Genomic DNA, 15,778 nt, shown 5'->3' with positions numbered 1-15,778 from the left:
CTACAGGATAAAAGACATGACATAGGGATAAAATGATGATAAAGGACCTCTCTACTGAGCATACAATGCAGTGAAAATGAGGGGGTGTAAAGGGTTAGAAGTTAGGAGGTATGGGATCATTTCAAGGATGATCCTCATCATGCCATGCAGGTCTGAGAGACTTTGAACACAGAGTTAAATGTTACCTGGATGGGCCTGAATCCTCCCTTGAGTATTGAAAGCAGGAAAAAGAGAAAAGCCAGTGGGAGACTGTACTGGTGAGACTGAAGCCCCAATACAACAACAAGCATCATTCACCAAACACACATGAAGGCAGGAGACTATTCAATTAGTTCCATCTACCTGAGACAGTAACTGCTCCTGAGCAACTTGATCGAAAAAACAAAACAAAAAAACAAACAACTCCATACAATGTAAAAGAAAGTCAGAGTGAGAGCTGGTTTATCGGTGAGTGGGTGGTAGAGTGGAAGAAGCTGAAAAGTCTCAGTCAAAATGTCACATCAGCATTTGACTTGTGGTCATGTGCCACCCTAACATAACATGCACACATACCCATATGCACAAACCTCTCTCATCCAAACAAGAGGCGTTTCTTCTCTCTAACTGTGCAGCATGTCTGTCGACCAGTCTACCTCTTGTTTTGCCAAATTGGCGTTTCCCAGCCCCAATGGGAGCTGGCTGTCACCTGCGCCACTGACTTAGCAACAGACAAGATGTTAAGAGGTGCAGGCCAGGGTGAGTTACAGACATCTCCTATCTTAGGAAACTGATAGGTGTCACCTCTCTGCCCTGGTATCTGGTCTTTTGCTTGTACAATATTTATGGCAAAGAAAATTACAGTGTTTGTCTCCTTTTGTGGGTTGATGTTTTTACTGTATAGCAGAGAAATAACTCAGACTGATGCTGTTGCCAGAGTGGCCCAATAATTCCTGTCACTTGAAACAAACAAGGTCTCCTACTGCATTGAAGCTTTAGTGTTGTCCTGGCTTTGGATAAAAGCGTCTGCCAAATGAGTAAATGAAATGAAATGAACTGCTCACACCCTGTAGGGTTTAAGTTAAGGTGGAAATGCTTACAAAAATGTATTCTAAGGTTTTACTATTGCGTGACATTTCCACTATTCAAAGCCAACAAAGTGGACACACTCATGAGTGAAATTAAGATTAATAGGGTAATTTACACTCTGAAGAGCTCTCTGGAGGAAGCAACAGGCATTTGTTTTCGTGGTAACTGTAATTTCCACTGGCTTTGACCTTTTGATTAACACACACACACACGCGCGCACACACACAAGCTGTGTCTGAAATCCAAATAAGTCAGTTACACTGATAAGTGGGGAAATAAAAACAAAATAATGATGACGCTTGTTTGAAGGCAGACTTACGTTTTCGGCCAAATGAATTAATTTTCTGATCTCCATGCACCCTTTTACTGTGCATTGAGTGTGTTTCAGGAAGACAATGGCGGTTTTCTCTGTCGGTATAAAAGGCCACTGTTCAGCTACATCTGCTTTCTGACTCCACTTCCGTGGTGGCACAAGAGATCCCAGCGCCAGTTTGTGACAGCCAGAGAATGCCAGCAAACACACCCGACACACTTTGACACTATACTATTAATAGTCTGTTGAAAATTTGTCCACACAGAAGCATCCAGAAGATGAGGATGTTAGACAACAAGTCATACAGGGCCCATCGAGGGGATCAAGGGTGTGAATAACATCAATCTCAAGAGCGGGCATCTGTATGAATCATTACAGCATGAATCAACACACACAAAGATAACAGGAAGTCACATGGACTGAGTGTCAGCACGTTGACACGTCCAAGACTCTTAGCATCCACAAGGTGATACAGCACAACAACAACAACAACATCATCCTAAATACAATACCAGACATGAACACATTAACTTGCCCCTCATAATCTAATGACACTGGTTCGCACAGTGTCAGCTGTCTAACAGGATTCAGAGTGTAATTTACACAAACGTCAGCCATGAACACAGACAAACACTGGAACTGGTCCACACAGTTGTTCCTGCCTCTTCCCTTGACTACAGCGTAACATGACGACCACTCTCTTCTATTCCTTATAATTTTATCTTTTTATTCTGTGAAAATGAACTATTACCCCTTAATTATAGAAATTCTCAATTAGCAATGAGAAATATTCAGCATTTAAAGACAAAATGCTTACAGTCATTTGTGTCCATCTAAAATGTGACTTATATTTGTGGTTATGAAGAAATTTAGACCATAAAGCTCCCTCCCCAAACAACAATTAAACGGTCAATTTAATTACAGTACCTTGGTGTAATTACTAGAAATAAATGAAACTATGGTCTCAAGACGGTGTTGACACTGAAAAAAGTTTGGTTGGACAGATTTAGCTACGCATGCACAAAAATAACAATGTCCCTATTTCTATTTTCAGGCGTAAAACAATTCAGCAAAATATTATGGAAGACCAGTGCTGACGGCATGTAATGTCTCTTCTTTGCTTTATCGAAACAACATTTTGCTGCACGTAAGGGCCTTTCTGCGTGTCCACCACGACTGGCACACCACCTTATTAATGGCTGTTCAGCTGATTGAGTGTGTTAAGACGCAACTGCAACACAGCCCCCATACTCTAACAGTTGGCTTATCATTCCCTTTTTTTGGTTTACAACTACAGACTGACTAGTTCCTGTACTCAAGCATAGAATACACAACATTGATCAGCGTGTGTGTGTGAAAATGTGAGACAACATGAAGTGAGGGTTCAATCAGATCAAGGAAAAGGTTCTGTCATGTAAAAATCACACCCTTCAGGAAGCAGCTCTGTGCATCCAGCTGGATATCTTGATTAAGTAGCAGCAACACTCAAAAAAACCCATGATAATCAAAACCTCTTCAGCTGTATCCATGACACTTGTCAGTGTTCAAAGAGACTTTTTTAAGGAACAGCGGATGCCCCACGAACAGCCCTTGGCCAGCAGGTACCAACAAACTGTTTGATGATGATGATGATGCGAAATGGGGAGCAGGAGGGGTGTTCAGCGGGAGTAAATTACCTGATGGTGGGTTGGTCGAGGGCCCGTAGCAAACTGGTGGGGGAGGGAGGAGAGGTCCAGCAAGGAGATTGAAGCAGTGATGGCAAAGCGGGGAGAAGGAAGGAGCATAAGAGAGACACAGAGATAAGATGAGTGATGGAGGCAGATGCTTGAAAATACAGTACAAAACCACAGAGCAAACAAGGCTTTAATAGACACATGATGCAGCACACAGACCAGAGTCAAATTGTGCATTTGCAAATAGTTGCTTGTAATTTTCACTTTAAGTACCAGACAGACTGGATTTACAGGACAATGTAGATATTATAATTCCACATTTTTAAAGGAATTAAAATAATTTCCAGTGTCCTATGTGGCAAACGTTACCATTGTATCCACAGTTTAAAACAAGACTTCCTGTATATTTAAATGCCATTTCACTGAGGGCTGGTTAGTCTTGATCTCATGATGGGGAATGGGCAGGAGCCAGGACAGATTAATAAATGATGTTAACGAGTGTATGTAGATCGAGAATCCTGGAGAAGTCGATATAATATTTAGATACTTCTTACTAGGCTAGTCGTGGTGGGAGATTTTTCACAAAAGGTGTTAACTTGTTACTCATCTTAAAATTGCTTTGCTTAGGCCACTAGACAATACAAGAAAAGCTGGTAGTAAGCCCAGTATTAAACCTAAATTAACCCCCTGACTAATAGAAATGAGGTAAATTTCCGCCACATCTGATGTTTGAGTAAGATCCAGATTCTTCATTAGCTTCTTCAACAATTACTGATCTGGCTGTCAGAGGGTAATCTGACAAAAATCTCTTTATCTTCTAATCCATATCTTCCAGCACTACCCTGGAGACTAATTAAAACCCTTTTCTTCTGCAGCCAAAGGCTATTTATTATTGAGGCTTTCACCGTTTTCACTGTCATTAATTATAGGCTACATGTTTGTGACTGAATGTACAGGGCTTTCCAGATGGAAGTTAAATGACAGAAGAGATGAATGGTAGAAAATTACATCAGTGTAGACTGTTATGTACGCCACCAATGACACAGTGCCACCACCCACAATTAGACTCTGAGGAGACAATTAAGGAGACTTTATTAAATAAATACTATGTTAAATTGCTTCACTGACTCGAGCGGCTTGGTGTAGCTTCTTAACCATAAAAACGCTCCATCATTGATTCAATGAAACCCTAACTTACAATAAGAGCACAGTAAACCACAAACTGTTTGGGTTCTCTGAGGCGTGCGTGCTGTAAATCTAAGACCAGAGGGACACTCACCGGGCGACTCTGTGGCTGTGCATTTATTGGCTGTGTCTGGGGAGAATACACTAGAGGGGCGGAGCCAGCATTTTGTCCAGGGTTGTATGGAGACTGTCAGAAAAAGAAATGGAAAGATGGACAGAGAAGAAGTAGGTTTGTTACATACTGACCATGAACTGTGCAGCAATCAGTCATTGGTCATTTCATTGAGACATTTCACACATTAAAGGACTACCTGCGACATTCGTTAACAAAACACCAGACATCACAACACTAACTTACTTTGGATGCTGCTAGGAGAAAATGTTTTCGATTGGGGTTTATGTACTGCGCAAAGATAATTGGAACCCTCAAGGACTGCAAATCCTGTGTTCCTTTATTCTTCATCTCGTGTGCAGTGGGGCTCGGCAGAGGTGGGTTTAAACGGATACTTACTCTTACTCTTCCTCAAGCTGCTGCTGGTATGGTTGTGATAATTTCAGTTTGTGCTGGCTGACTATTTATAGAAGGATGGGAAGTGACTAAAACTGCTTTAGGGTGAGGCAGTGGGCCATTAGGCTATAATGGTAAAGGAGAACATCTAGATTCCTCGCAAGTATAGTCACATACTTCCAGAGAGGCTGAGTCACTGATCAACATGCTCGTAAATGTGAGCAGCAGGGCGGTCTCCGATGCCAGCTTCACAGCAGCAGTGTCATTCCCTTAATGATTAGTGGTTACACTGAGAGGTAGAATGTAGGTCTAACCATAACAGGCAATGCTTAAAAATGTGACATTAACAATGCTGTTTTGCATTAAACCTCTTTCAGCTGCAGGCTCATATAGGTCTGTGTAATAACAGACCTATCCACCTGAACTTAGGTTGAGCAAATGATCATGACCTCTTGGTGAAATAGCTGTGGTATGACTATCAGCTGATTCCTTCGGATTGTTTTACCAATAACACTGACACAATGTAGTATTCCTTCCATCCCATGGGAATCCCCCACAGTGACACAACCCTTTGCAGCTGTACAAAGTAGCCAACAAAGCGGAGAATGTTCATTGAGAGGTGGTTTGTATTTGTAAACTGAATTAAATGATAATGATAATTCATTTAAAAATCTATCTTCCAGGTGCTTTTCTTTCTTCCCATAGTCTTAAGGCATGCAGATCATATAAATATGAATGTGTTTGTACATGTATGCATTAGCCCTGCGATAGACTGACAACCTGTTTATCTCCATTTTGCCATATGCATGCTAGGTTTGACCGCTTCTGACCCTTATCATGATTAAAGAGGCACACCATAAAGAATACAGTATACATAGGCTTGTCTATGGGCAGTGGTGCACAGGGACTGTTCTTGAATTTGACCCTGCTTTAAAATCATATAATCATCTGAATTTCATTGAAACAACACAGTCATGCACACATAGCTTACTGCTGTTTAGGAGAAGTGTGGAAGATGACAAACAGGAAAATAAAACAAGTGAAAAGCTGATGAAAGAAAAGACAAACAATACAGGTTAGGGGTAGGCGATGTGGGCAGTATTAACATGTTATGCAATAATTATAATATCTCAAAATAAATTTGTTACAATATAAGTTTTTCAATTTTTATTTTAAATTGTAGAAGAAATCCTGTAAGTTTTAAATAATATTAAATAAATAATAAATAATAAAAAATAGTAAGTGTTCAAAATGTGTGTTGCAAATTTTGGTAAAAAAAAACAAAAAAACAACGCATCATTTATTTAGACATGTAAACCACAATATCCTTAAGTGAAATTTTGTCATGGTGTAATTATATTGGGAAATTGTAGTAATCACCTATCGCCCAGCCCTAACACAGGTCAAAAAAAGTAATCAGACAAATGGACAGACCGAACATAAATATGCAGAGAGGATGACGGCGGACACAGTGACAAACTCACCCCTCCGCCTGCCTCCCAGCCCTTAGGGTAGCGATATGGGGAAGCTGTGGGTACTGATACCTGAGAGAGCGCCGGGGAGTGGGCATGACCTGGCGGGGTGCCCGCCAAGTTAGGGTGTCCCTTTGTGATGTCGTGAGCAGTGTAAGGAGGACCAGCATGCCTGGGTACCTGCATCACATTAACATTGAGTTTAGACGGATACGTAAAACGATATATTATGTCAGACTGATGCGCACACACACACACACACACACACACACACGGACACAGACACACAGTAATGTAGAGGAGGAACAGCAGTGGCAAGATTCCACAGGTCATTAGTCCTCACTCCTGCTAAGGAATGTAAATTAAGTAGTCCAGGATTAGCCCCTGTATGTGTGCAGAGGTAAAGACCTGAGCTGTGCATGGGTGTTGAAGCCTGCTGCGATTGGCTAAAGACTAGTCTCTGGCCTCTCCTGCAGCCTGCTGTGCCAAACTATGCTGTGCAAGGATGTCTAGACCTCATATGGCAAAACTGGGTCAAGTAATCATATTACATTCCCACTCAACTGTGATAGACATGGTGCACCTGATACAACTGAGTCGTGCTAAACAAGCCTTATCGATATGGGCCAATGGAGGGTTCAGGGTAGGCACCAGCCGAGTGAGCAATACGAGGCAGAGATGAGGTTTGACTCAGCTCTTAGCCTGTGGTGTGGTAGGATGGGCTTTGGCTGCTGCAGCTGTGGGCTGGCACCACTGCAGGTGCTGCTTGTTGCTGCAGCAGGCCTGACACACCAGGGAATGAGAGAGGATACTGCAGGAAGAAAGCAGGAGGCAGACACGGAGACAGCCTGGAAAGCTCGGCAAATCACATCTTCTCTCCAGGGCCTTTTATTCCCCTCTTACAGAACCTGGCCATTAGAGCTTCAAAGGCTCCTTAACACAGTTACCAACACTAATGTTTAAAAAGAATAATCAAATGTATATTATATTTACATCTACCTGGTACTAAAGGCAACACTCTCTATAGCTTCTATAGTACCAATCCGATCTGCATTTCTCCATCTTCTCTGTGTGGCCCACTTCCCTCAGATGACCTGGGATAAAGCAACTAATCTAGCTGCTGTTGCCAGGGGAGGAGCCTGCTCTGCTTCAGGCAAGTGACTGATTCTGAGGACATACAGAGTGATGGGGTGGGGGAGGGGAGGCAAGCGGCTGTATAGAGGCTGTACATGAGGGGAAGGGGAAAAAAAGAAAGTGTGCAAACCCAGTATCCACTGCACAAAAACAAAACTGTTTCATGCCATGTGCAGGGTTTATTTCCACCAGTGTCATCATTGTTGCAGCCTAAACACCCTAAAATGAACTTTCAGAGCTAAGAACTCTCATAAAACCTGCAATGTTTCCAGCACTGTTGTATTACAGTGGATAAATGAGCTTGCAGCTAAATAGCCTATCTTCTAGCGTACAGTGACTTTCTTTGTGCAATGTGTAGCTACTTACTGTTAACGTCCGACATTTCAGAAAAGTTATCGCTGGAAACATCTTCTGTGTGGTGTCAAATAATCACAGTGGCAAATCTAAGCTATACTGCTATGCTTATAGATGCCAGATATTATAGAAATTAAAGCACCATGGGGCTAACAAAAACACACAAGCAAATACTTTCCCACAACAATGTTGGTATTAAAACATCATAAACGTCTGAGCGAGTTCCACAATTGTATTTATTTTGTCAGCTCAGTTTATTTTGTGTGAGATTAAAAAAAAATCAATAAAATGTGAAGTGAAAAAGGAAATCAATATTCTTATCTTCTGTAGTAAACATTCATTTACAAGATTTGCAGCAATAAACATAGAGGTATCTGTGGCTTTAACGGTAGGATTGTGACTAATCAGCATCTTAGTCTACCAAGCCCTCTAACAAATGTCTGCCCTACAGGTAAATGCACACACGGCTTATCAGAGGAAACGCCCTGAGCAGTGCAGCAGAGCGCTGGTCATTGAAGATGAGACAATAAACAGCCTTAAAGTTCAGACAACAGCAGCACACAGAAGTAGATTTGAATTTTTTTTTTTTCTGTTACTAAATCTAATTGTTTAACTGAAGCCCCTAACTCACATGTTGATGCTCCAGGAAGGTGAAAATAAAAACCAAAACTTATGTCAATATTATTATCACAACTATTTGATACAGGAAATGTTAATTAACTCCCCAAGGAGTGAGTGAATGGCAGAGGTCCCCTGAGGTGACGACAAGTTTCCACAGAGGGCCTACTGCGGTCAGGTCACAGCATCTTCCTCCACCCAAAAAACCACAAATGCACTTTTACATTGCCTGCAAAATCTATTCAACCTCTTACAGGGATTTGTTTACACTTTTAAAATAATGCATTTTTCTATAGTCCAGCGTCAAAAACTCTAAATTACAAAAACTGTTACCCCCATGTTGAAAATATAAAATATGAAAAAAAAATATATGGAGGGGTGAGTAATTTAAAGGCACTGTTATCTTGCATGGTATCAAACACACACTGATTAGGTGTACTTGCTTAAACAAACACAATAAATACTACCTTAATAAAGGTTATAATGTTCTTAAGAGGAAACAGGTACACTTTTCCTGCACTGAACTTCAGTTGTGCTCTCTCTGGGGGCTGAATATATTTACAATCAATACACTAACAAATATGCAGACACATTTCAGCATGAAAATAATGATAATAATGTTCTGTGAGAGGATTTCCTAATATTTTGTCCATTTTATTTTTAATATCAGTGAGGGTAGACTAAATATTAGAAACATCTCTCAGTAAGATGCAGGGCAGCTCAATGGTGTCAAAATACAACAAACAACCAAAACCCTGAACATTATAACCTTCATAAAGCTTCATAAAGTCAGTGTTGTATACTGCGTTAGTTTTGCCCAGGGGTACCTAATAATCTGGGGAATTAGTGCATGTTTTTGGTAAAGTCATGGTCAATACTTAACATTTGCATAATCTGACTGTATACTACTGCATACAGTCCAAACTGTAGATGAGTTGTATTAGTGTATTGCAGTATTTGCACAGGTGGATATGTACAGTATGTGAGTGGGGCTGCATGCAGTGACTCACGCTGTAGACTGCGACTCCAGGCTGTGTGGGGAAGATTCGGTCATCCAGTGATGGCTGAACCCGTGAGATTCTGGTAAAAGGTGCATTAAGGAAAATGCTACAGCTAACGAGTGTCCTAAAACAAGTTTGATTCTAGACAAGAGTTGGACAGACTTAAAGCTAAGATTCCCATCATATTCATGTAAGAGACATTATAAAGTCTAAACATTGCTAATTCACATGAGAAGACTTGATCTAGTATGTTTGAAAGTTTCCCATTTAACAAACAATGAGGTAACTCTACTGACACAGTTTCATTCTACAGCTCTGTTTTTATGCCGTACATTAGCTGATTCAGATCCAAAGGGTTTTCCTCAAACCCTGATAGCTCGGCTAGTTTGATTTCAAGGATCCCCCAACCACCCCGCCCAAAATGCCCCATCTCTGAGAGTACACTATGTACCTTCACCATTTTGCAAGAGTTAAAGGGAAAATCTGAAATGGATTTCTGGACTACTTCAGGCAAGGGGACGGACAGAGCAGAAGACTAGACAACCACTCACCCCTTACATGGTTACAGCTAAAGTACAAACTAAATTAGATATTATTTCTCATTTTCTTATGCTACAAGGTAGAACAAAAAAAAAAAAAAAAAAAAAAAAAAGAACAAAGAAAAATCTCCTGTCATTACACTGAATAAACCTATAACACTAGGCTTAGAACAGAAGATAACTTTCCGTAAGGCTTTTAAAACATGTAATAATGAGAGTCACTTGGGAGACATAAATCAGATGTTAGAGGAGACAAAAGAGGGAATATGTACTAGCCGCATATAAGAGGGAAGCCCTGTGGTTAATAACCTGCTCAAGCAGTTGACTGTGACAAGACGCTCACACACTGCTGGTCACATGGTTTAAGGGAAACCGAACGTCTGGCTTTCTTCCTTTCACCCAAATTACGCCTCCCTTTCCCCTAAGCCCTCTTCCTTTACTCTGCTCTTGCCTGCAGGGGCTGTCATCTCTCGGCCCCCTGCCAGCACCTCTACTTGTAACCAACAACACAAGAGGGAGAGGGGGAGATAAAGGGAGAAAAGAACCATTTAAGAAGAGGGCTGCGTTTCAAAAAGCAGAAGCACAGCAGGAAGCATTATCTGTTTCATTGCCGGAGAATTTGGAAAAAAAACAACACGCCCATCCCCACACACACACACACACTTTATACACACAGAAATAAGGAGTAATTAGACTTTCAGTCTCTTCACACTCACATGACAGTCTAGGTGAAAAGGAGCACAATAATAAGAGTATAATAAGAGTAATAAGAGTATTTACAATTATTTATTTCCGTTTAGTCATACTTGAAGAAGAGAGATCATCTCCCAAATAGTGCAAGTATCAGAAACACCGCTTTTTCCATGATTCACAGACAACCTGTCATAGTCTGAAAAGCCATAATGTAGTACGTCCAAGCCACAAAGCACAAAGGAGGAGAAAATATAAACTGATAGTAATAATTATTTGCTAATACTTCTTGATCCAGGTCTGGTGGGTGTCAGGCAGAGAGCGAGACAGAAGGGGGATATCAACAGTGGGGCAACCTGATCCGTCTGCTATACGTGACCAGTAGTTGGCAGGGGCAACTGTGTCAGGGAGTGTAAATAGAGAACGGGGAACAAGACGTAGCCAGGTGAAACCAGGGTTCAACCTGCTCGAGCAACAGGAACAATTTCATTTGGAGGTCAGGGGTCGTCATCAACGGCGGCAAGGTCAGGAAAAGCAAACTCAAAAATGATCAGGTGAGACTAGACAAATCTACCAGGGATCTTGGCAGACCTGATCTTCTGACAACTGCAGCCAAATTGTACAAACAAGAGATTATTTAAAATGGCTCAAAGCCAGTATGCAGATTTCTGTCATCTCAGAAGGCAAACACCTGTAGTAATTGCAGAACATTGTTATGCTAGAAACTAGGTGTACTGTTGGTACATTTTGATGGAAAATCAAGCGATGCCTTTTCACTGCATATTCATATTAAGCGACACAGCAAGAGACATATTTAACTGGATAACTGAACCAGTCTTGTTTTCCCTCTGCAAAATCACCATTCCACATGAAAAGGTGTGGGTTAAGGACATCTGTAATAAAAATTTCCCTTTGATATCAAAGCATTTCCAATTTTTGACTACATGATTTCCTCTGAGGGTCCATAATAATTAGCTAGCATAACTGGATATCAAAGATACCAAGAGTGATATATGATATGATATGATATGATATGATACGTGACGTGATCACACTGAGAAAACAACATTTCCTGAGGTAAAATAATCCATGTCAAGCCCCCCATGTAGGTGGCCAGGTAACCAGATGGATGCAGACACTTTGCAGTCAAATTCAACTGCATGCATCAGGCACAACCATGAAAGTGGCTGACCGCACTAATGAGACATTAGTCATTAGTTTGATCTCTATTTAATTTTCTGCATGAGTAGAGAGGGTAGGCACAATGTCAACTTAGAAGACTTACAACAGGGATACTGCTTCAGAAAAAGTGTCAGTGGAAATGTACCTGCGACATCCAGCTGGACAAAATTACACCAATCCTCTCAGGAGAAACGCAATGCCTCAGATAAGGGAAAGTTAAAGGAACATACTCCTATAAGAAAACACACCTCAAGGATGCCAGCTATTCAAAGTGAAAGGACAAATTAAGTTCATGTACACAGTTTGAAAAGGCATTCACATTTCAAACTTTCGTAAACAAGGCCAGGCTGCCAGGTTTCCTGTTAACAATATAAAAGTCTGATGCCCCAGCCTGAAATGTGCCCATGCTGACCCTTCTTCCCTGAGGAGATCATAAAGTAGCTTCAGCCACTCCTCCTTGTCCCCTGGCCCCACCTTAACCTGTATGCCACATTTAGGAGGAAAAAGCTGCTGCTGCTCCTGCTCCATCATTAGCTTACTGTAAAGCCACTTAAGTGCTGAGTGTGTGAGAGGGAGAGAAAGGGGGAGACAGGAGGAGATACAGCCTTACAAATAGCAGGGGTGTGATCAGGAGGATGATACAGCTCAATAAACTGTAATCTGCTATTACTGAATAAATTAATGAATAACAGCTGTGTAGTGAACAACCTCGTCCCTGACTGAAAAACACTTGAAATACCCAAGAAAAAGAGGCAGGGGAGGGTCAGAGTGAGAGGTGAGCTTTGTTTTTGCTGACTTAGCTGCTCTGTAGACAAATATTACCTAAATCAAATGTTTGCACAGGCGGATAGTTACACACAGGCAAATTCTTTGCCACAGCAAAAAAGTTTTGTGTCATATAAATATGGTATACATGTCAAATAAACCTAAAGGAATTTGGCATGTCACATTTGAAGGATGTAGTCTACCTGGAAATCTCAGTGCGGAGTGTTCAGAGTGGAGGCACTGGAAGTGAGTGGAGACGGCCCAGATGGTGCAGACACAAACCCTCCTTCCCCCTGCTGGCCCACTGGCCACTCACTCTCTCTCTCTCTCTCACACACACACACACACACACACACACACACACACACACACACACACACACACACACACACACACACACACACACACACACACACACACACACACACACACACACACACACACACACACAGTTGGATAAAAGCAGAGCTCACAAAGCTCTCACTGCCTGCCTGCTGTTGCTGAGACTGCTCTTTCACTACAGTATGAACAATAGTTGGTAGGTTGGTGGATTCAACTCTTACAAACCAAATCTTAAGCAACAATAGTTCTGGATGTCTACAGCCTAGAATGCATTTGCTTTTAGTGCTAAATTAAGGTGACATGTAGTCAGTATGTACTGCTTAGGAGTTAAATGTAAAAATAATTAAATATCAAAATTATAATATTACAAAACATGCTCTTTCCAAGGCTCACAGGATAAATCCACTTTCAAGTTACTACTTCCTATGGATTTCAGAAACTAAAAGCACTTAATCATCCTGAAGACATGATGATGACGTGAACAAGACAGTTGTTTTCGATTTTCTTATGACCTGAAACAACTGCACATAGCCTGCACAGAAGGGCTTCATCTATTTATTGGAGAGCCGGCGCTAATGTAATTTTATAATCTGCATAGGTCGAGCCTGCTGCAGACTCTCCTCCAAATGAAGGTTTACAGACCAGACATTGTACTCTTTTATCAGACACATGAGAATTTTGAAGAGTATGTCTACACTGTATATACAGTATGTAGTCCATCAGCAGCCATAATGTTGCACAGTCTGCTGTGTATCTCTGACACACTGCAATGGTGCATTAAAAACTTGAAAACTACCGCCCAGGCTTCCTGTTATTTAGTCAGTGACCAACCAGCCATAGTGGAAGCAACCTCGTCCATTTTTTTCTTCTGTGAAACTCTTGACACAGCTCTTTGAGGAAATCTTGATGTTGATCTTGAATTTTGATGGAGTGTATGTTGACTTGTGTTGCTGAACGGCATGTATCAGACACACGCGATACATTTTTATATGAGCAAAAGTACGCTGACTGAGAAATGAAGAATTCACTGCGTGCCTGAGGACAACGGCCCACAAAATGAAGCACTTATTTGGCCGCAGTATACTTGCATTGGTGCATTTGTAAAGCAAACCATCAGCTCTTGCTCTGACAGAAATATTAACACAGTTTTGGCAAAAGCTGTAGCACTACTTGCTGACAAGTGGTTGAGAATATTCTGAACTCCACCAGCACTGTTACAGCCTCATTGCGTGGGTGAGATGGATCTCCAAATGCAGAGTTCACTGTAAATATCAGGCACTGTAAGAAGTTCAATGCAATGTGAATATAATCAGAAAATGTCAGTTTTTAACCAGTTACTTGGTGGATTTAAAAAGCTTTGTCTATAGTAAATACAGACGCATGAGTGAAAAAATCTATCCAAAGACGTGTAAATGTCGCTTGAGATAAAAACAATAAAACACTGGCAGAGCTCTGACAGTGTGCAGGATGTCTTCTTCAACAGGCCACTCCCTCTCTGGAAAGAACAGTCCAGTCCTGCATGCTGGCTCATAACAACTCAGCAGTTTATTTATAACATCCCACAGTCAGTATACTCATGAGAATATCTTCTCATGCAGGCTGCACACACCTGTCCTGAAATATAGGACTACTGTGCTGTGTGACCTACCAGCTGGGTCCATACATGACGTAGCTACACCTCATAACTAACTCTGACTGCATTCCTGGCTCTCAGCTTACATTAGACTTCTCTGCTCTTTATTGGCAAAATTTGTCATTCCTTTGTCCAAAGAGAAACAGAAATCATGAAGACAAAGAAGTAAAAAACATTTGGAAAGTTAAGAGATAGAAAAAGTAGTGAGCCTCTTCAAAGGGAGATGAAAGTACTGTGCCATGAAAGCTGAGGGGTTGGAAGGGGTGCCCAGAGAGAGGAGCAGGGGAAAATGGGGAGAAGCCCTCAGTTTTCTCAGCTGGGCCAGCAGTGGGATGAGGTGAGCGATGGGGGGATGGAAGGAAATAAGGGAGGGCTAAAGCAGGCTGGGTGACCTGGGCCTTTGTTGGCAGATGGTGGGAAGCACCACCTTGGCCTCTCGCACTGAATGTTAAGCAGCACTGCCATTGTCTGGCAAGTGCAGCAGCAGACGCATGCGCTGGGTGTTTCTCTGGCAACCAGGAACAGAAACAAACTGCCCCCCCTGTACTGCACACATACACGCCTCACCATCCTGCCTCTGAACCCCTGTGCATCTTACGACTCCACAATCATACAAGCCAACATCCTCCAAGTGGGAATTCCCATACACCAGAAGCCCAGGCCTGACGGAGAGTTACATGCTCCTGCGATCCTGACCTCTGAGGTCTAAGGACAGTGAGCGGTCAGACAAGTGGTGATACTTATATGGTCTGTTTTCATACTGACATGAAAATCAAATGCTGTGTGGTCTAGTGCTGTAGTCACTACCATTAAGGTGATCTTTAAACACAGTCAAACTGAGACAAAGCTTACTAGTTTAAATTTTTGTATTAATTTACTCATTCAATACATTCTTACTGTTAACTCCCCACCTACTGCAGAGATGATTATGTAATGCAAGAATAAATCATATTTTATTATACTGAAAGACATTCCAAATAAAATATTCTCTATTAAAATGGCTTCAAAGTACAGACACTTCTTCAACACCTTGTCAACAACAAAACTAATGATTAATTTCATAAAAGTTATCTCTAATCTTTTAATGACATTTTAGAAATTTAGCAATAAAAATTGAAGTAACTGCAATTGCTCTACATGGCTATCTGACGGCAGGTTTGTCCCTGTCCATTTAACAAGGACACCGGTACAACTACATTGGTGAATCATTGGACACAACTCCATCAAAAGGGGTCAGAAATTCCATAACGTGATACAAAATCAGACTTGTCACTTTAATCAATGATAAAGTTAAGCTAAGCAAG

At 41.4% G+C, this 15,778-nt stretch overlaps 1 protein-coding gene across 15 annotated transcripts in view; it reads right to left on the bottom strand.

Annotated features, from left to right (window-relative positions):
• Nucleotides 1–15,778, bottom strand: part of eif4g3a (eukaryotic translation initiation factor 4 gamma, 3a) — a 48,058-nt gene that overhangs the window by 29,788 nt on the left and 2,492 nt on the right. For 9 of the 15 annotated variants that reach the window (XM_056394087.1, XM_056394095.1, XM_056394111.1 and 6 more), the window contains exons 2-6: nucleotides 9,333–9,402; nucleotides 6,229–6,396; nucleotides 4,331–4,423; nucleotides 3,055–3,087; nucleotides 186–206 (exon numbers count right to left, since the gene is read on the bottom strand). In XM_056394087.1, the coding sequence (XP_056250062.1) occupies nucleotides 186–206; nucleotides 3,055–3,087; nucleotides 4,331–4,423; nucleotides 6,229–6,396; nucleotides 9,333–9,402 (385 nt within the window). The remainder of the gene's footprint in view (nucleotides 1–185; nucleotides 207–3,054; nucleotides 3,088–4,330; nucleotides 4,424–6,228; nucleotides 6,397–9,332; nucleotides 9,403–15,778) is intronic. The other 6 variants (XM_056394200.1, XM_056394120.1, XM_056394182.1 and 3 more) reach the window with 3 other exon arrangements.

Source organism: Seriola aureovittata, chromosome 2 (assembly GCF_021018895.1).
Source record: "Seriola aureovittata isolate HTS-2021-v1 ecotype China chromosome 2, ASM2101889v1, whole genome shotgun sequence".
Classification (NCBI taxonomy): Eukaryota; Metazoa; Chordata; class Actinopteri; order Carangiformes; family Carangidae; genus Seriola; species Seriola aureovittata.
This window is presented reverse-complemented; position numbering and strand designations above follow the sequence as displayed.